This window comes from Macadamia integrifolia, chromosome 10, assembly GCF_013358625.1.
Source record: "Macadamia integrifolia cultivar HAES 741 chromosome 10, SCU_Mint_v3, whole genome shotgun sequence".
Lineage (NCBI taxonomy): Eukaryota > Viridiplantae > Streptophyta > Magnoliopsida > Proteales > Proteaceae > Macadamia > Macadamia integrifolia.
The window spans coordinates 33,508,209-33,529,038 of record NC_056566.1 but is presented as its reverse complement, the minus strand read 5'-3'; the positions used below and the strand labels follow the sequence as shown (position 1 = coordinate 33,529,038).

General features: G+C 36.6%; 3 protein-coding genes across 3 annotated transcripts; 1 reads left to right on the top strand and 2 right to left on the bottom strand.

Annotated features, from left to right (window-relative positions):
• Positions 1-1,190: 1,190 nt before the first annotated feature.
• LOC122092118 (kunitz trypsin inhibitor 5-like) lies at positions 1,191-2,272 on the bottom strand. The gene has a single exon (XM_042662437.1). It carries the CDS (start codon positions 2,190-2,192, stop codon positions 1,410-1,412), a length of 783 nt encoding a protein of 260 aa, XP_042518371.1. The 5' UTR covers positions 2,193-2,272; the 3' UTR covers positions 1,191-1,409.
• A 9,481-nt stretch (positions 2,273-11,753) lies between these two features.
• LOC122092405 (NAC domain-containing protein 53-like) lies at positions 11,754-13,794 on the bottom strand. Its single transcript, XM_042662714.1, has 3 exons — positions 13,721-13,794; positions 12,978-13,461; positions 11,754-12,803 (listed from the first exon to the last, which is right to left on the bottom strand). Exons 1-3 carry the CDS (start codon positions 13,792-13,794, stop codon positions 11,754-11,756), a joined length of 1,608 nt encoding a protein of 535 aa, XP_042518648.1.
• Positions 13,795-15,818: 2,024 nt separating this feature from the next.
• On the top strand, positions 15,819-16,376 carry LOC122091135 (eukaryotic translation initiation factor 3 subunit J-like). The gene has a single exon (XM_042660974.1). The coding sequence runs from the start codon at positions 15,819-15,821 to the stop codon at positions 16,374-16,376; it is 558 nt and encodes a 185-aa protein (XP_042516908.1).
• The last annotated feature ends 4,454 nt before the right edge of the window (positions 16,377-20,830 follow it).

Genomic DNA, 20,830 nt, shown 5'->3' with positions numbered 1-20,830 from the left:
ACTATGCAGCCTTACCCTAAGAATGTTGGGAGACTGTTTGGACTGCATGACTTTTAAGTCACAACATTTGTACCTTATGTAGTCACCTTACATAGAATAGTAAATATCTTGATCAATGCCTTTGTTCTACTCCTTGCACTCCATCTTCTTCTCCGATGGGAAGAACTTCATTATCTGTCTTCAGCAGCTTGCTTTTACACGCATGCCCTCCTACATATTATCCAGTCATACAGCTGAAATAAGGAACAGCAATATCCATTAGATTACTAGTTCATGTTAAGGAAAGCATTTAATTAATGAATGTTAATAACTGTCCTCAAGGCATGGTAATAATTGTCACCACCCTAGATTGTTATAATATCGTGTGCAAAAATCAGTACCACCGATTGGACCAATAAAAATATTTCAAAAAGATATATAGAATAAATATCTACTAATTAATATAAAAATTATAAATTATTCACAAAACATGCCAATTGATCCAAATTTCATCTAATCATGTACTCTCTCTCTCTCTCTCTCTCTCTCTCTCTCTCTCTCTCTCTCTCTCTCTCTCTCTCTCTCTCTCTCTCTTTGATATTCTCTATTACAAGAAATGGTTTGTGTTGAGCATCTTTTTCGTACATAGCTTGATACCATGAACCTAGTGCACCAAGATATAGTATGAAAGACATTAATCGTTGATTCAACAAAAACCTTAATACCTAGCTATGATAATGACCAATCGTAAACTACTTATGAGAATCTATTGCTTAAACATTCGACAATATTCCATTCAAGATTTTTAAGTGATACACTCCTAAGTATACACATATATACACTCACACTTGTGTCTTGGAATCATCATTCAATACTTAGTCGTGAACACTTAGGTAAAAACTTAAGGACAATCATAACCTGTTAATTTCATGCATGATAAAATGAATTAAATAAACTAATTATTGGGTTTTATGGAACACTACCAGTAAATGATTCATTTTAGTGAGCCATTAGAGTAAAATACAAGAAAAGTTGAGTTTTAATTTGTGAAGCCCTGTTTCACATATGTTGGTATTAAGCAAAATTGAGAATAAGAGTTATAAGTAGCTGTGATGTACGTATACAAAAACAATGGCATTTGTTACCATATCTACAGTAACAGGCACACACACGAGAGAGAGAGAGAGAGAGAGAGAGAGAGAGAGAGAGAGGGAGAGAACTCAAAATTGATTGATACTGGATAGAATGATCCAAAGCTGACTAACAGTAACAATTAATAACTAATCACTCAAAATTGGAAGACCAAAACTTTTATTCTTTTTCTCTTGTAAGAAGTGTTGTGGTTTGAGGATTAGAATAAGAATTCTTTATTAGCAGAAGGAAGCATTTCTTATTAGATAACATCAGATACTCTTTTATCTTCTCTTCTTCTATTCTCTGTTATCATGGGATTGATTGGCCCTAACGAAGACAAAGGGGAACTCTCTCTTCTCTGAAACAGATAGCCATCGCTCGCCGTTGTTCTTGGTGATCCCAACCCTCCCGCACACCACATGGCACGACGACTCGCAAACATTGGGGCAGTAGGTGATCCTATACACAGGACTATCTTCGCTAATCCTCTCGATTCTGAACCAATTCCTCACTGTCGACTCCCCTGGGTGCCCTGGCTTTCCCTTCAGAGTCACATACCTCAAACTAGAATTTCTCGACGACGGTGACCACCACCATCCTTTGGATTGCTCCCTCCCCTCTTCAACCTGCCAAACCCTATTGTCAATCCCAGAGAAACAAACGTTCAAATCCATCGATTCCCGAATTGTAATCGTTTCCTCTTCTTCTGTAGTCTTCAATTCCAATTCTGGGTGTCCTGAGGATGATGCTGGGGAGAAGATTACTGGGTTACCCATGTTCCTGTCGTAGGAGCTCTGTTTCACTGTTGGGGTGTGAGTAGTGTGGCTTTGACTGCTGGAGGAGCTCTCTCTCCTGCCTACTGAGACACCGCCACCGCCGCCTTCCCTGATAGCAGAGACGATGTAGTATGTCATCCCTGATTGGAGATCATTGCCTTCGGTATCCTGAACTGCGGATTGATGGGCGTGCTGGTGTTGGTGGTGGTGGTGGGGGTGATTATTATGAGAGAGGCCAGAGATGGGCTGGACGAAAGCCAAAATTGACAAACCCAGAAGGAGAAAAGCTCTGTTCCATATCATGATCGTTAGAAAGCAGACTGAGTTGATGGAATGGGAATATTGAATTGAAGAAGTGAAGTGGAACTTGGAAGGGAAGGTTCTCATTTGGGTAATTTATAGGGTACTGAGCTTAGCGGGTTGGATGTTATATCTCCTATTTGAATGGATCTGGAGGACACTTGGTGGAGATTGCCTGATTAAAGAGAATTTGAAGGAGTTGAATGGAATTTGGGAAGATTTCAATTCAATGTCCGAACAAAAACCACTCTGCTGTTGACTTTTTCTTTTTTTGGGGTCGTTACACTGCTGTTAACAAGTAGGACATAAATTGACACAAGATGGCATCTTTTGCAGTATGTTCACATGAACGATCAAGCGACATAGATTTAAGGGTTGGGAGTTCTTAGACACGCAACCTAAGGCATGAACATGCAGCTTAAGATACTCTCAGCCTTTGGATCTATGTTACACACTTTATAGTGCAATAGAGAATCCTAATCCATTTCATAAAAAAAAAAATCCTACTCCATGAATGCACATGTGAGGATCCAAGAAAACTACTTAAAAGAATGACGATTTGAAAAGCCATTTACTGAATGAACTTAATATACTTGCAGAGCTTATAAGTTACAAATATCTGATTGAGTCTTCCATCTCTATTGGACTAATACCTCTACCTCTACCTCTATCTCTATCTTGTTGTTACGTATTCTATAAAAAAAAAAAAAAAAAAAAATCTTGGTGTTAGATTGGAGCACCTGCCCTTTTCATCTTTATATTTCCTCTGCTGCTTTCCATGAGTACAACAGATTTTTAGGTACACTCCAATCACACTATGTATCCAAGGCATATTTTTGAATGAGAATGAGCTTTCCATAATATGTATTCATCCAAGTGATTCCCATGTGGATATTTTTAAGGGAATTTAGTATCACTTCCCTACACTTAACCTATATTTATTGAAACTCTCCTATCTTTTACTTTTTTTTCTGATATTCCACTGTTTTTTTATTTTTACATCTCTTTCTCTCCTGCTCTTTTTAAATATCCAGATTACCCTTCCTTTTCACTTGTAACCTATTACACTTTTTTCAAATTGATTGATTCAAAATATGGTTTGACTCAAACCACTAACAAGTTTTGTCTCATCCAATCATCAAGGATATTGTAAATTCAAAAAGAATAATTTTGTATCCGATCTATATCTATATCAGTATCATATGTTTCAATCAGACATTTACATTGTTGATCCAATACTTTTATCAATTCTATATCTATATCGGTATCATATGTTCCAATCGGGTACCATACGTTTTTTATTTTTTTATTTTAATCCCTAAAACCATGTGTCACAACCCTAATGGGGAATGTAATATTGAGATTATTGGTCTGAACTAGTATCGACTAAAGCTAATACCAATCTAACATCGATAAAAAAAATAGATTGCTAAATTTGTGATGATGGATAATAATAATAATAATAATAATAATAATAATAATAATAATAATAATAATAATAATAATAACAAACATCCTTGATGATTGGATGAGATGAAATAAATAAATAATAATAATATTAGATAAATAAATAATATCTTTAAGGACACATTAGCTATGTCAATATTCTTGATGATTGAATGAGACAAAACTTGTAAGTGGTTTGGTTCAAACCATGTTTTAAACTAATCAATTTGAAAAAAGTGTAATAGATTATAGGTGAAAAGGAGGATTAATTTGGATATTTAAAAAGAACAAGGGAGAAAGAGATGTAAAAATAAAAAAAGCAGGGGAGTATAAAAAAAAAGTAAAAAGTATGGGAGTTTTAGTAAATATAGGTTAAGTATAGGGGAGTGATAGTAAATTCCCTTACTTTTACCTAGGGGTGAAACAAGCCAGGTTACCTGGGTCCCCAAAATTCAACTCAAGTCCAACCCAATTCTATTAGGCTCATGCCTAGGCCCAACCCTGTTGGGCTCATTCCAACTCAAGCCAACCGTAGCTGGCCCTGATTTTTGTCATTCATGTCTTATGCATTAAAAAAAAATAATAATAAATAAAAAAATAAAAAAAATTAGCACCGATAAATAAAATGATTAAGACACTATTACAATTATGTAATGCAACACAATAATAGATATTTAGGACACCTAACCATAAGAATCAATAACCCAAATTTCATTATTCTTTTTAAAATGATACGATGACAAACTTAAATTATATTATATAAATTAGGGTAAAATTGGGTAAAATCAGTACCGGGTTAGGCCTAGGCCTCAACCCAGGCCTGACTCAACCTTGACCCTGGATCAGTGTTTTTCAATCCTAGCCCACCTTCAGGGTCAAAAATCTTAACCTAAACATTGTTCGGGCTAAGGGCGAGCTAAGGCTAGTTCGGGCCATTAGGGCCAAACTTATAGCCCTCCAGTTTTAACTAAGATTAGTAAAATTAGAGAAAAGACACCCTCTGCCACCAAGGTATGGTACGCTAAAACCTTTGTTTATCTCTCTCTTACTCACATGAAATGACCTCACTGTTCTATTGTATAGAACATCATTTTGTCCCACCTCATTTGTGTGCTCCCCTATGCACATGGGTATAGGCTATGCTGCTTCCTCAGAAAAACGTCACCCTTAAAGTTATTTTTGTAATAAAGTTTGCTAGGTGGAAAAATAAAGGTTTGAAAAGCAATTGAAAAGTAAAGAAATTGGAAAATTATACACATCGTTGAAAATGCTATAGTAAACGTTCAACTATAATATATTTGTTGTAGGATTGAATCCTATTCAGTATTGGTGTCTTCTCCCTTCTTCCTTTTTTGTAAGACCAACGTTGATGCCTTATGGGGAAATGGTAATCAGGCGTCTAGTGGTGATTAATTGAAACTCTCATGGTCAAGTTTGCTTGCTGATTTGTAAGAAAACAAGATTCAACTCCATACTGGTGGTGGGCGAAGTTGGTGATCAAAAGAGGAGTGTTGAAGGCACCATTGGATTATATTGAGGACTTACTGGTGGAATGTGATTGTTGTGAACTCGTTTTATACTTTCTGGGAACAACATGATCAAACATTTGATTAGCGGTTCAGCCAATTGTGGAAGGTTTTTTTACATTTGTCATCATACTGTAGAGCTTTCTCTTTTCTTTGTATTCCTAAGAAGATTAATATTGTTGCTGACTCCTTCATTAGGAAGGTCTTGTTGAGGACAAAAAAATTCAACTTTGGGACATTTTCTGTTGCCTGTAATCACAAGCACCAAATAGAGTCTCACTCCAATTAAAATAAGTATTTTGGAAAACATTGAAACCTAAGGGGGTACTACAGTATGACTGAATTGCACGAGTTGAGATCCCTACATGTATATTTACCTGAACGTACATTTTAAGATCAAACACCTATCCCACTTACGAGTTTGTATCAAGTTCTCATACGAGAACTGTACCTGATCTACACTTGAAACTCATTCAATGTAAAAGCCTCTTGTAAGAAGAGAGAAATTGAATGGATTCCACATTTTGATCAAGTCATTTCTTGTATGATGACTTGGTCCAGATTCTCCACTTACTATCATTTAAATAGTGAGAAAAGGGTATTTATAGAAACAAAAAGGACAAATGTTCGATCCTAAAATATATGTTTAAGTGAATGTACCTGCAAAGAATCTCAACTCGAATTCCACTCCATGAATGGAGGAGCCATGTGACCCAACAATCATCCAGTTTATACGTTCTTTTGAATAAATTTTATCTTATGAAGAAAAAAAAATTCGTGAGAGAGAAGATTCAAAATTGGTTGATATTGGATAGATGATTCAAAATTGGTTGACATTTGGATAGAATGATCCAAAGGCGACTCACTAATGATAAAGCGTTACCCAAAAAAAAAAAATGATAAACCATGAGGGACTCAACGGGTAGACCACTTGTTTCTTCTTTTCATTTATTCCATTCAATTCTGCTTTCCTTCTTTCTCTATTCATCCTTCTTGATGGAGTGTCTGGCTCTGACGAAAACAAGGGGGAACTCTCTGTTCTCTGAAACCGACAGCCATCGCTCGCCGTTGTCCTTAGTGATCCCAACCCTCCCGCACACAACATGGCACGCAGACTCGCACACGTTGGGACAGTAGGCGATTCTATATACTGGACTATTTTCGCTTATCCTCTCGATTCTGAACCAATTCCTCACTGTCGATTCCCCCGGGTGTCCTGGCTTTCCCTTCAGCGTCACATACCTCGAAGACGACGACGACGACGACGACGACCCTCTGGATTGCTCCTTCCTATCTTCCACCTGCCACACTCTAGTGTCCATTCCAGAGAACCCAATGTTCATGTCTATCGATTCCCGAATCATCGTCGTTCTCTCTTCTTCTGTAGCCTTCAATTCCAATTCTGGGTGTTCTAAGCATAATGCTGGGGAGAAGATCACTGGGTTACCCATGTTCCTGTCGTAGGAGCTCTGCTTCACCGTTGGGGTATGGGTGGTGTGGCTTTGACTGCTGGTGGAGCTTTCCCTCCTGCCCACCGAGACACCTCCACCTCCGCCGCCGCCTTCCCTGATGGCAGAGACGATGTAGTACGGTGTCTCTGCTTGGAGTTCATCGCCGTCGGTATCCTGGACGGCTGACTGATGGCTGTGCTGGTGCTGGTGCTGGTGGCGGTGGTGGTGGTGTTGGTTATGATGAGAGAGGCCAGCTATGACCTGAACGAAGGCCAAAATTGAGAAGCCCAAAAGGAGGAGACCTCTGTTCCACATTATGGATGATGATCGATCGTAGATGGGTCGTACAGGAATGGAAAATGGTGGGGGTTATGAGAAGTGAGATGAAAGGGAAGGTTATGGTTTGGCCTATTTATAAGGTGCTGAGAGGAAAGGGTTGGATATAATTTCTCTCATTTAAATGGATCTGGTGGACACTTGGTGAAGATTGCCTGATTAATGCTACGAAGTGATTGGGGACCTTCCTACCATTATAAGGATAAAGAGGGGTATATATGGCAGCAACGACAAGTGTTGAATTCTCACATTTAAATCCAGGTGAAAGATTCAAATTCATTTTCCTCTGCGCACTACAGGTAGCCCCTACTAAGGTTGCTCCTTGTCCATGTATGCCTTTTTGAATACACTGATTGAATTTTATCATCATTAGAGGAAAAAATATGTTATGATGTTCAAAACCTTATCCCAACTTAATGGGTTTGGCTATATAGAGATTCCAAACAAAGATAAGTGTGGAGATCTATGCAAAACGATTGATGGGTTATGGATAATTATAATAAGGCCGCGTTTGGTAATGTTCTAAAAAAACGTTTTTGGAGTTTTTTTTGGTTTTATGGGAATGAAAAAAAGAGAATAAAGCATTTGGTGCATTCATGGTGTACGTTTAGTTTTTTTTTTTTTTTTTTTTAATAACAAAAAGTGAAAAAAAAAAAAAACCAGGAACAAGAATTGACAAAACAACAAAAGGTGGTTCCATCATTCCAGTTTCGTTCACCAACTTGTATTACAACTTATAACAAGAACAAAAAAATTTCACCAACTTTTATTACAAGTTATAACAAGATTTTTAGCTGTTTCAATGAGGAGGGTAAGGTAAGTAGGTGCAAATAGGTGATTATGTTGGAATTTATTATATAAGGCACAGTCCACCCCACATTCCATCAAATTCACCATGGACCATGGACCATGGACTCTCTAATTAATGTATATCTTTTTGTATTGGTACAAGAAAATTAAGCACTAGAAAGAAAGTAAGTTTACATCCACCGAGTTGTTTAGATCAGTCCTATTACCTAAAAGGTGGTTACTAGCAATTTCTACTGTAAATTGCATAATAGGGTTATTACTAGTACATTTGACCATTACAATTGTATTTCAATTGGACTCCCAATTGAAATACCATTGGTGTTATTTTATGTACCATTGATAATTTTAGATTTAAATATTAAGTTATTTTTGAAAACCAATAAAAGAAAAGAAAAGAAAAGAAGAAAATACAACTTATTGTTACCAAAATGGTGAATTAAGGAATTTCTTTTATTTATCTCTTAAAATTATTTAATGTAAGGATTAAAAAAAGGTCTTCAAAAATTGAAAATTATTTAATAAAGCATTAATGTAAAATGAGAGGATTTATCTCATTGAAAAAAAATATGTATCTTAAAGGGAAAAAAAGTAAAATTATAACTTCTTCGTTCATCATTTTGATTACAATAATATTTTTTTAAAGAAAAATTTTGAAATAAAAAAAAGGCAAACCTAGTGATTTATCATTGTCGTGAACATTATTTTGCCTTACTATATTTTTCTCTTCTTTTTTTTTCTGTCTTCTTTTCCAACCATTGCCATTTTTTTTTTTTTTTTTTGGTAAGGTCCAACCATTGCCATTGATGATGCTATTTTTTGGGGCGTGTGCTTTGGCACAACGATCAATTGTGGGTTTGTAACGACTAGCGTAAGCGTAAGTCAAAGGCAAGTGTCCTCTCAGAAGTAGTAGTAGATTGAATAAGTGGGCCTTTTTGAGTCCCTTTTTGGCTTTTCGGTGGGTCTTGTATAACTATAGTGACTCTTGTACCTGGAACTAGATCCTCTCTCATGTCACTAGCGGTTCAGTGCCTCCTATGGTTAGAAGGGCCCTCAATCATGGAGATTGGATTCGTTGTACGTATGATCATATGATCATAAATGGGTGAAGAAGGGTATATTTAAAAGTAAAAAGAAAAAATGTTGGATGTTCATATGAACAATCAGATGATCATAAGAATACTGAATCCGATTTTCAAGAAAAATGGATTAGCTGGCTCGCACGATCACCTGGTAATACTAGTCAGCATCCAACACCTGTCTCTTTTGTTTCTAAATATATCCATTTTTATCCTTATAATGGTAAAAAATGTGACAGGTGTTGGATGCTGACTTGTACGACTAAGTGATTGTACAAGTAGCAAATCCTATCTCACCTAGTCATACGAGTTAGCATCCAACACTTGTTTTTCCTTCTAGCATTACAAGGATAAAGAGTGATATATTTGAAGAAAGAAAGGACACGTGTTAGATGTTGATTGTACGCGCAACTAATTCTTTTTTATTTCTAAACATGCACTCCAACTTACAAGTATGTACCTCCCCGTTTTTCCAGCCGTTGGATGCGCACTAGGCCTCCAAACATTCACTAAAATAAATAATTAAATATAAAATATCATCCACAATAGAATGCACAAGAACTAGGGGTGTCAATCAGTTGGACCGGGCCTGGCAATGTAAAACCCTTGCATCGTGAATGACCGTTTACTTAAACGAGCCTAGGTTTGGGAGGCATGGTACGGTTTGTAATCGGGCCGATCAGTGTCGAGCTTTAATCGAACCTTAAACGAGCTACGGACCTACTTAAGTCTAAATGAGCTCTAGACGGGCTCCCCCTAAAATCCTTTTTTAAGTAGATTAAATGTCCAAAAATCTACCATTTGAACATAGTAAAGGTCACTCAAAAACTCTCCATAGTTAATCATATATGAGATCGTGTTTCTTACAAAAAAGAAAAGAGATTATGACAAGTACCAAAGTGATTGTTCTTGCCTTTGAAGAAAGGGGAAGAACTATTTTCAATATTTCTTCAAAAAAAAAAAAATTATCAATCATATAAAAAATGGAACAAATATTCCTTTACAAAATATTGAGCAACCTAAAAAAAAAACAATTAAATTATCACCAAAACCTCGAAGAGTAGCGCAAGGGTGGCAACTCGGTATTATTTGAAGAATATCCATTTGTCTGATGACGCATGGCATTACCGTTGAAGGCTGGGAAATCATAGGAATTGTGATCTAAAATCTAAGAACTTGAGGGAAGAGTTTTCAATCTCTTTCCTTTGAACTTCATTTTCTTCCCTTTCCCCTACTTTACGATCTTCTTCAATATTGAAGGTTAGATAATTTTCTAGGAACTATAACCTATCCTTACATAGGCCATTCTCGGGCCAAGTGGGCTTAAACTGTTGGGAGGCCATCCGCATCTATATATACTTGTTGGGAACTAATATTTTTTCATGAAAATATTTTTGCGGGGGAGTGTGGCTCCTACACCTACCTAAGACACAAGACATATGGAGGTGAAATGATAGGTATGCATCCCCATGAAAGGGAAATGACTCTTCCGTGAATGTTTCCTTGTGTGATCCCATTTAGCCTGAGTAAACCCAACCCTTTAAATCCCCATTTGAATTTTCTATTCTAACCCCAAACTCCAAAATCCCAAAGATTGAAAATTATTAATTCATTTTCTTTGTTGCCCTAACAGAGTTAAGTCATACGTCAATGTCAACTATAAAGATGCCTAATAGAGTTACCAAAAAAAAACACCTGATAGAGTTTTAACTTCGAATTTGTTGGTTTCATACTTCATAGTAGGAAAGCAGATAAAAGGATCTGATGTTGCTTGGAAACTGATCAGATTCTAGGATATTGTTATAGTTGGATCCTAAATTCTAATGGATGTTAGAAACTCGGAATATGATTTTAGAAACATGATTCAATAGTCGTTGTGAGAGGCCAGTACTCTATGGTCTTGTAAAATATACTCTTAATTTCCACCACCATGAAGTTTGAAATAAAAGTTTTTTAAGGTAAAAACAACTTTTATTATTTTTTTTTTAATTTTTTTTTCTTGGGCTCTGTCAAAAGTGCTCAATGAGCACATTTTAAACCAGAAGAATCAGAGCGGCATGCGAAACACTACTCTGCCCCCGGGGAACAACAAATCAATGAAATCACTTCCGGAGAGTGTTACCAAACGCAGCTTAAGTAATGAAAACAAATCAAAAGACACTAGACATTACATTCATAATTGATGGGTTAAAAAATGCTAGTTCTGAACCTAAGAGAATAAAATTCCAGAATAGGGTGAACAGTCGCATAACCAAATCAGGTAGTTCGATTAGATCAAAACTAAGGTTGAATTCTGTTCAAAAGGGAAGGAATCCTTGCTGAAAGTTTAAGATCAATCCCAAGGTTGGATATGAAATTATGGACCAATTATAGTGGTACTAGGAGAAAGGTATATTAGTCAAATCACAAATCAGAGTAGTAATCAAAAACAAAATTATAATACCAAATCAAAACTGATATTATAATTTAGATCTCAGCAATAATAACCCAACAGAAGTAAGTAAAACGATTCAGCAATTAGACTAGAAGGAAATCAAATCTGGAAGCACAAAGAGCATAATAGGGAGACACTAACAAAATTACATTCTACATAAAGTTAGCTTGTTCATTAATTGTTTCTGGGGCTGTGACACTATGTTCCATTCAATGAATAGACTAACAAATTAGGGAAAATTCACAAGACCATACAGTCATTGAAAAATGAATCATTTGCAGCACTTAAATTACATAAAATAGATAAAGATCGAACAGATTAGCTGAACCCATTAAGGTGAGATAAGCTGAGTTTGTTGTTGTTGTAGATACAGATCCAACAGCTTCAAATTATATAAAAAACGTATCAAATTACATAAAAAAAAAATGAACAAATATCCCTATATAAAAGAATGTTTGAGAAAAGTAGTAAAACGCATCAAATCATCACCAAGACCACTTGAAAGAGTCGGGCAAGGGTATATGACTTGAAGAACATCCTCCATTTGTAAAAGAGTCTGGCAAGGGTAGCAACTCTGTATGACTTGAAGAACATCCTCCATTTGTGAAAGAGTCGGGCAAGGGTAGCAACTCTGTAGGACTTGAAAAACATCCTCCATCAGTGAAAGAGTCGGGCAAGGGTGTCAAGTCTGTGTGATCAATGGATGAAGAATATCCATTTGTGAAAGAGTGAGAATACATCATGACATTGAAGCTCATATCATCAGTACCGTAAGTAAAGGTGTTACTGTGGTTGACGCTTGCTGCTGGGAAGTGATGGTAGGAATAATTATGATGATATGAAATCTGTTGGGAAGTTGAGGGGAGATCAGTATTTTCTTTCTGCAGGAACCTGTTAGACAAGTCACCATCCATAATATCACCCACATCTAGATCATACAACATTCCTTTCCCTTTCTCTTTCTCTTTCCTTTCCCCACCTACTTCACAATCTTCTTCTTCAACATCTGTGGACAAAATATTTTCTAATAATTTAGCGTATTCTTCATCACCTTCCATAGAATTGTTCTCTTCTTTTTGCAGTCCATCTAAGGAACTGTGAAGCAAAGGACCACCACCATCCATAAAATCACTCATGACAACTTGATTCAAGTCTTCTTCCATCTCCTTCCCTTCATCAACTTTATTTTCTCTGCTCTCCCTTATACATCCTTCCATAGAACTGTTCATAACTTCACCCTCTTCTTCAACATCAAAGGACACATAAGTTTCCAAGAATTTGGCAAAGTCCCCATCCATAGAATTGTCAATCCCTTGATCATGATCAGTGCCTATGTTCTCTTCTTCTTGCATTTCTCCTACTTCACAATCTTCTTCAACATCCATGGACAGATAATTTTCTAATAAGTTTTCATACTCATCACCTTCATCATCATCTCCTTCTTCTTCAATACTAAGATCCTCATCATCATCCTCTTCGTCATGAGCAGCTTTCTTCTTCTTCTCGTGTATTCGACATATCACCCAGTCAGACAGCTGAAAGCAGGAACATAATTAAACATCCATAACATTATTATGAAGATTTAAAAAAAAAAAAAAAAAAAAAAAAAAGAAAAAAGAAGAAGAAGAAGAAGAAAGAAAGAAAGAAAGATATACATACATATATAAAGGAGATATAGATTAAAAGATAATCCAGATACGTACATATACCTTCATGCTAGTTGTAGTTTCCTCAGCTGCTTGAAACTCATGCATGATCCAGTTGTTGGTTTTGATTTGACCCTTTATTGTTTCTGGTTTCTTCTGCACGTAGGTGAGAGTAGTCTTAGAACCAATTTTGTATGATTTGGTGGAATCCATAATATCCTGTACTCCACTAGTAGCTTTCCAAGTTGATCCATCTTTAGTTTGTCGACTTGCCCTTGTGCCTCCTTGATGCATCCTCTTCCTCTGAGTGAAAAAATAATGGTCCTTGGTTGTGCATCCTTTGATGATTTCTCTAGGATGAAATTCGTAAAGATCAACTTCTTGTATATAAAAGACTCGGAAATTAGGTTCTGCGATCTTTTTGTTGAGGTAGCAGAGGATTATTTCTTCATCTGTGGGTTCAAATAAGTATCCAACAGGGATATCTGTGGGTTTGAATACGTGCTCGTGTTCGTGTTCGTGTCCAACAGATGACCTTGAGTATTCCCTGGGAACAATAACAATAATAGTCAAATATATAAACTCCTACCAAATTAGTGAAGTCACGAGTCAATGTTAACTATAAAAATGATTGAAAATCTCAGGCGATGGCGGTGGCGGTGGCGGTGGCGGTGGCGGTGGTGGTGGTATCTAATCTAATCTTGCGGACAACAATGTGATGGTGAATTGTTGATACTGAACAACCACATCAATTAGAAAGCCACAGCCACAGCCACAGCCACTGGTTGGTTGGTGATCATGCGTACCTTTGAGTTCTCTCCGGTATGACCATTGGATATTGTGTAGTCGAAGAAGGCTGGTGTGGTGGCGCTGGTACCATTGTGACGGATCGATTGTCGTCGGAGATTTCAGGTGTTGATCGCAATTGAATGAGTTAACTGTGTGCGGAGACTGGAGACTGGAGACTGGAGACTGGGTAGAGAGACTGAGAGACGATCGAGTGGAGTAAGGAATACGCTATTGGCAGGTTGGTAGGAGATCAGCTGGAGATGGGTTCAAATCCCTAATAAATAGGGGGATAGGGATACCGTATGGACATACATGCATGCATTGCTGCCATTGACATTCCTCAAAACGAACGATCATTTTAAAATCTTGTCTTGTACGCCATGATGAACGTCTGAGATTTCTTTTTGCGATCATATCTTGTAGGGATGACTGCCACGACTAAAAGTTAAAATCCTAAATTTTAGGAAGGTTGTTAGTTTACTAAAGTTTAGGAACCTGCTAGATTCTCACTTTTAAGGACCTGAAACGTCGTCTCCGCATGTTTAGGTAATCGAACGGACATCCTAGGACACATTTTTTATTTGATCGATCGGATCCATAATTAATTGGGCTCAAAATAATTGCTCAAATCAGGTCACAATCGGACTCAATTTAAGCTGGTTAATTTACTAATTGGACTCTAATCGATCCTTAATTAAATGGGTCATAACCGGGCCTTAAATGGTTGAGTGACTATCGGCATCTATACTAGTTAGTAAACTAATTAATCTTCTTGGGCAAAAAATCACTGCCTGGTCCCATGGCCCCTGCACAAGTACAGAGGGGCCAACAAAAGCGCACACATGGGTGTCAACATGAATGAGATTTTAATTTTATAAGGATGGGGTGGTAATTTTGTGCACCTAGATGACTAGACAACTTTTTTCCCTCAATTTTTATATTATCTCCAACTATTCATATATTTGTTATAGTCCTTGGATTTGTATGATTTTCACACCAACGGACTCTGAAGCTCATATATATAGATGGTCTAGACGCTTGGATCTTCAGTTTCCTCATTTATTCCTCACGATTCTGTTATGCCAAATATCAACCCTCAAAATGAATCCGCTTCTTTAGACCTCCAATTGGCATGATTTCACACCATCAACCTCTTTTTTTTATGGGACTGTGAAAAGACACCCCTGCCCCCAGAAAAAAGGGGGTTGCGTGTGTGCAATAGGAATGCTAGATCGAAGAATATATTATGTTGTTCTTGTTATGCCAGAACAACATGTGCGCGAATTTAGGGAGAGGTGCAGTTTTGTACGAGACTCTTGTCATTGTGGGGTTTGCAGAGGGTCATAATGTACACAACGAAACCATGAACACTGCAATAAGATTTGTGATAGGACTAGCTTATAAGTCCTTATTTCAAAAATCTAATTTCTTGTTTGAAGGAGACAGTGTAAAGCTCAAGTCTATTATTCAATAATATTTTTATTTTCTTGCATTGAAAAAACAAAAACCCCACATTATTTTTTTTTTTTCTCTTACTTGCTCTGAATATATATTGACTCATGTGGATAATACATTTTTCAAAACAACCATTGGTATGACGTGCATATTCCTCAGATTTTTATTTTTTGGGGAATATTCCAACTCACATTCATAGCATGGGTAGCCATCTCCCTTTAATTAGTGAATTAATTTTATGCAACTCCAAATTAACCTGTGCCAAATTCAAACAATTTTTTTTTTTTTTTTTGAGAGGGATAAAATATTCAAACATTTAATATCTTCAAATAAGCCCATGAAAAAACCCAAATTAAGCAAACCCAATCTCAGCATGTTCGAGTTGGGCTTGTGAATTTGAGCGAACCGGGTCCACATTCTTATCCGTAGGATGCACGCCATGCTACATTAAGCCCCAATAGGATTAGGAGTTTCATTTTAGTTATCTCGCACGAATCAGAACACCCAGAAATCCTAACCCCATTAGGATTTGGGGTACTTAAGAGTTTTCTTTTCTTTATATTCTCTTACACGAATCAGAAAATACAAAATTTCTCAGAAAACATAGTCTCTCTCTCTCTCTCTCTCTCTCTCTAATCGAGCTTTCAGATTTCATTGATCATGGAGGACTGGGAAGAAATAATTCTCTTTGTTAGGAAGGAGAAACCTAAGAATATGTGGGATGATGAAGATGTAGATGAAACTAGTGTGAAAGATTCATGGGAGGATGAAGATGAACCTACTCGAGCACCTAAGGTCTCAAAAGAGAAGAAAGCAATGGCTTCCAAAGTATCAAAACAAGCCCTTATGGAAGAAGCAAAGACTAAGAGTGGTGAAGAGAAGATCAGTCTTAATAATTTAATACCCAAAACTGAAAGTGATTTCATGGAGTATGCAGAACTTGTTTCTCATAAACTCAGAACATGTGAGAACAGTTTCTATTATAAGGGTCTTCTCAAGACACTCATAAGGCTATCATTGACTAATCTTGAAGCAGTAGATGTGAAAGAAATTGCTTCTTCTGTATCAGAAATTGCAAATGGAAAGATCAAGGCCGAGAGAGAACGCAATGCGGTTAAAAAGAAAACTCGTGCAAAGAAGAAGCAGCAGGTTCAGGTAGATAAGCCATATGATGATGCAGTTATTAATGCTTCTGCTCTGGATGATGACTTTTTATAATTACTTTCTGAAATTACTTCTCTTTGATTCTTAGTTCTTTCTGTAGACTAGGATCCAATTGTTCAAAGGCCTTGTTCCCTCCGAATTTTGGAGATTTTTTTTAGGGTATTGATTTTATATTTGTTGATTAAAAGGAGAAAAGAAAAAAAGTGTATCTGAAGCCCAATTACAAAGTTATATTAATCATGGAGTGGAATTTGGCCAATTGTTACGCCCATCATCGGCAATACCTTCTAATGAGAGAGTCAACTATGTACTGTATTAAACTCCCTAATAATATACTAGAATTTGCATTCAAGAAAGTAGGTTAGATAGATGAGTTATTATCATTATTATTAGGGAGAAGTAATGCTAGCCGCTCGCGTTCCCGCTTTAGGAAAGCTAGCAATGTGTCCAATCTTCTCCCTTGATTAAATTAGATTATGACATTTGACATGTGACAAATACAAATTGCACGCTATCTATCTAATAGTTAGAATTGCCATATCATTCTTCCATATGGTACAAGGAGGATGGATGGTTGTAATAAAGTTATCAAAGTACGTCGAGTAAATGAGTTTTTCCTCCTAAATAATTTATTATGTTATTTCATTAATTTTCACATTTAAAATATGGTAATATAAGGAGGCTAGTGAGTTGGCACTCATTAGGACACCCTCAATGTCTTGCAAATTACCATAGAGTAGGCTCAACTTTGAGTTTTAAGGTAGGAGAAAGTTTTCCTCTAGAGTGGGATGAAGATAAACCCATGATTTGGCAGTAATTAATATTTCTTAGAATGAAAATTCAAAAATTGCCTTTACCCTCATTATGATCTTCATCTCATCCCATTAATGCTCATGATGAAGGAATACCTCCTGGAAAACTATCTCCGAGATACATGCCCTCGTGTGGTATTATTATTTAGAAAAGTTAATCAGTGTAATTTAATTAAGGAAAATGTGATATTGCTATTTCCTCTCACATGAATTCTTTTAATATTTTTTTCTCTCTTGAGATGATTATGTGAGCCTATGTGATACAACCATTAATGTGACGGTCATATTCCTCCTCATAATGGCAGTGTAGGGAATCATCCCCCTTTAGTTAAATTTATGCAACTCCAACTATGTCAAAATTCAAAAATTTAATGTCTTGAACTAAGCCCTTAACAGAACCCAAATAAGCAAGGCCGATCACAGACAAGTTGGAGTTGGGCTTGTGGATTTGATGCAAACCGGTCCATATTCCTACCACAAAGATGCACGCCATGCAACATTGCACCCTATCTTCAACATCTCTTTTTCTTTATTTTTGGTGGGGCAACCAAACTAAGTAAGCCCAATCTCAGACATGTTGGAGTTGGGCTTATGAGTTTGAGCAACCCAGCCCATTTCTACCCCTAAGATGCACGCCATACAACATTGCTTCCTATCTTCAACATTTCATTTTTTTTTTTGGGTGGGTGGCTGGGTGGGTCTACATGCTGCTCGTGTTTATTGACATCTCCTACACGAAGTCAATGGACACCTGAAAGTAATGTTTCACAATTCATATATAAGGGACCCATATGATTGAGGAGGAGAGATTGTGAGAGGGCATTTAATACGGTAATGCATACATCATTTTCCTTTCTTCAAATCATGGGATACTCTTTTCTTTTCTTTTTTTTTTTTGCGAACGAGAAACCCCTTGAACCTGTCCAATTTTGGTTCAGGCCTAAGGATAAACCCCGATTACACACAGTCACACCTAATTCGTATAACAAATCAATCACGAAGAGACTCGAAGTAGAGACGGATACTCCTTTCTGTGCACGCATTAACTTGACATGAGAGACATCAATAAACATAGGCAGCATGTAGATCCCATCCCCATGAAGTTTATTTATTTATTTATTTTTCTTATTAGTGAGTGATTAACAATCATATAGCATTGCTAAGTAGCGAATGCTCTATAGGTGATCTCACCACATCTCTCCACTTCTACATAACATACCTAAATACCCAATAGTGAAGCAAAATCCTAGTTAACATACATTTCTGTAAGAAAAACAATAACCAGACAATAGGTATAAGACTTTGACAAACTATTATATTAATGAAAATATAAATACAAGTAAAAGATGACTTACTTGTCCAAGCAATCCTCTGAAACAATAGCATAAATCGTCTGTCTTAAGTAGAGTTGAGTCGTATACGGATACTCTCCTTAAGGTATTTGAAAGCCCAGTATATATGTATGCAACCGGGTTGACCTTATGTTCTCACCTCCAAAATAAAATAACTCTCCAATTGTTTAAGATGTACTCCAATAAGCAATTCCCACAGGTATGTCTGAAGGTAATACTCAGAAATTCAAATAGAAAATAATAACAGAGAGCAAAACAGAGAATAGAAGCAGAAGCACTTGCAGTAAACAGAGAATAAAATCTCTCACAGTATCAGTACTCAAATATAGACAGAATACTTGTATATATTGAATGTAGGCCTCTGTATACGAATGAATACACCTGTACAGGTACCTATACTTATACATGTGTCACTTTATATGGGAAGGGTATATGTCTCATACGTACAGGTGCATGCATATACATGTACATACATATATACATTTATTGGGTACATACAACAATAATATGTCCCTTAGGAAAAAATGTGGAATAAAAAATTACATATAGTAAAAAGTAAATTCTTTGAACCACCCACACCAGACCCCGACCTTGGCCACCACCCGGCCTGGTTTGGTAGGCTTCAAAAGCACCCCAAGTGCCCCCACACACACATAACAAGAGAGAGTGTCTCTCCAATGACTTGCACCCTTAACAAACATTCATACATATATATCCAAGTTTTCTTTCATCCCTAAGCAATGTGGGACTAAACTTTTGTGAATTGTCTTTAGCTCCTTCACAACTCCACAAGTGCTAAAGACGAAATAGTAAAAGTAAAAGTGATACTTTTGATAAGGAATACTGAATTTCAAAAAAACTACTTTGGATATAAAAAAAAAACTATTTTAAAAAGACCAATTTGACCATAGTTTGAAACTTAAATTTCAACAATTTCTTCTACCTCCCCATATGGAAAGTATTATTATTTCTCTTCTTGTTTTTATTTCTCAGTCCCCCACCAGCGATGATGATAAGGTCTATCTTGTCTCTCCTTCTCCCACTCATACTTTCAAACAAGCATGCATTTTTTTCCTTGTCTAATGTTTCTTTATCTTCTTCTTCCACCAAAGTCTGAACCACCTCCTTAAATTTCTCTTTGTTTTTTCTTCCTATTGTAATACTTTAAGGGAGCATGATACCTTGTGATAACATGTCATGATCCATAATGGCACACGACACTCTCCCTCCACCTAAAACATCTTTTCAGCATCACAAAGATGAGAAGGCAGAATAAACCATAAACAAAGTTCTCAAACTGTCTAAAGAAAAACCTGTTATATATGAATATTCAAGATTTATAAACCTCTCACACTTTAAAGACCAGAAGGTCCTTTGTGTAGGATATTTAGCTTTTGTTATATGATTGAGTTTTCCTGAAGCTATGGTTAAAGAGAATCCTTTGACTGTGAGGTTTCATATGCACGTGAGAGGATATTTGAGGAACGCAGTAAAAGTGTAAAACCCTACAAGGGTTTGTGATCCGATGGGGTGTGATGAACTTTAAGACTAGGGGTGCAATTAGTTTGGCATTGTTTGTCTGAACCCGTGTTGAGCCTGGGTTGAGATACCCTAGTCCTAAGGGCAGGTCAAGGCGAAAAATTTCTTGCTTTAAGTCTGGCCTGGGCTAGTCCCTGCATCTCCTTTCCCCCCTCCCAGTGGTCAAGGCCAATTAGGATCAGCCCAACCTAATCCTATGAGACGAGACATAATTGATTTTTTTTCAGACCTAGTGTTAGAGCCGGATTGGGCCTAAATCCAATAAATAGATTTAGAATTAGAACAGAGTTTTCAAAAACCCGAACCAATCCGACCTTGTTGTAGCAATCAAAGTAAATGTTATATCTATGGTAATCCTTATTCTTATTTCTAGAACTTTGAGGTTTGAGGTTGGTGTATATTTATGTACAGATCCTAATCCCAATAAGACACAGCATGATTTTGGCTTAGTAACCATCAAAGATTTCATTTTACATGCATGGGGAATGATCCTCCACCTCATCTATTTTATTGGTAGGCAAATTAACGCCAATAGTACTATATGCGCATCCTACGTACACTTCTAATGGGCCATGTACCTCGTGAAGTTGGATCTGGTAGTCATGCATGGATTGATTAAGGCTTTACTCTTTGGGCTGTGTTTGATAGTCAAGAGAAAAAAAGAAAAGAAATAAAAAAAATCTAGAAAAGAGAAGGAAAGATAACGAAAAAATATGTATATTTGTTACTATTAAAAGAAAAGAAAAGAAAAGATTTTTTTTTTTTTGTATTTTTGATAATTTTTTTTAAGATGAATTTTAAAATT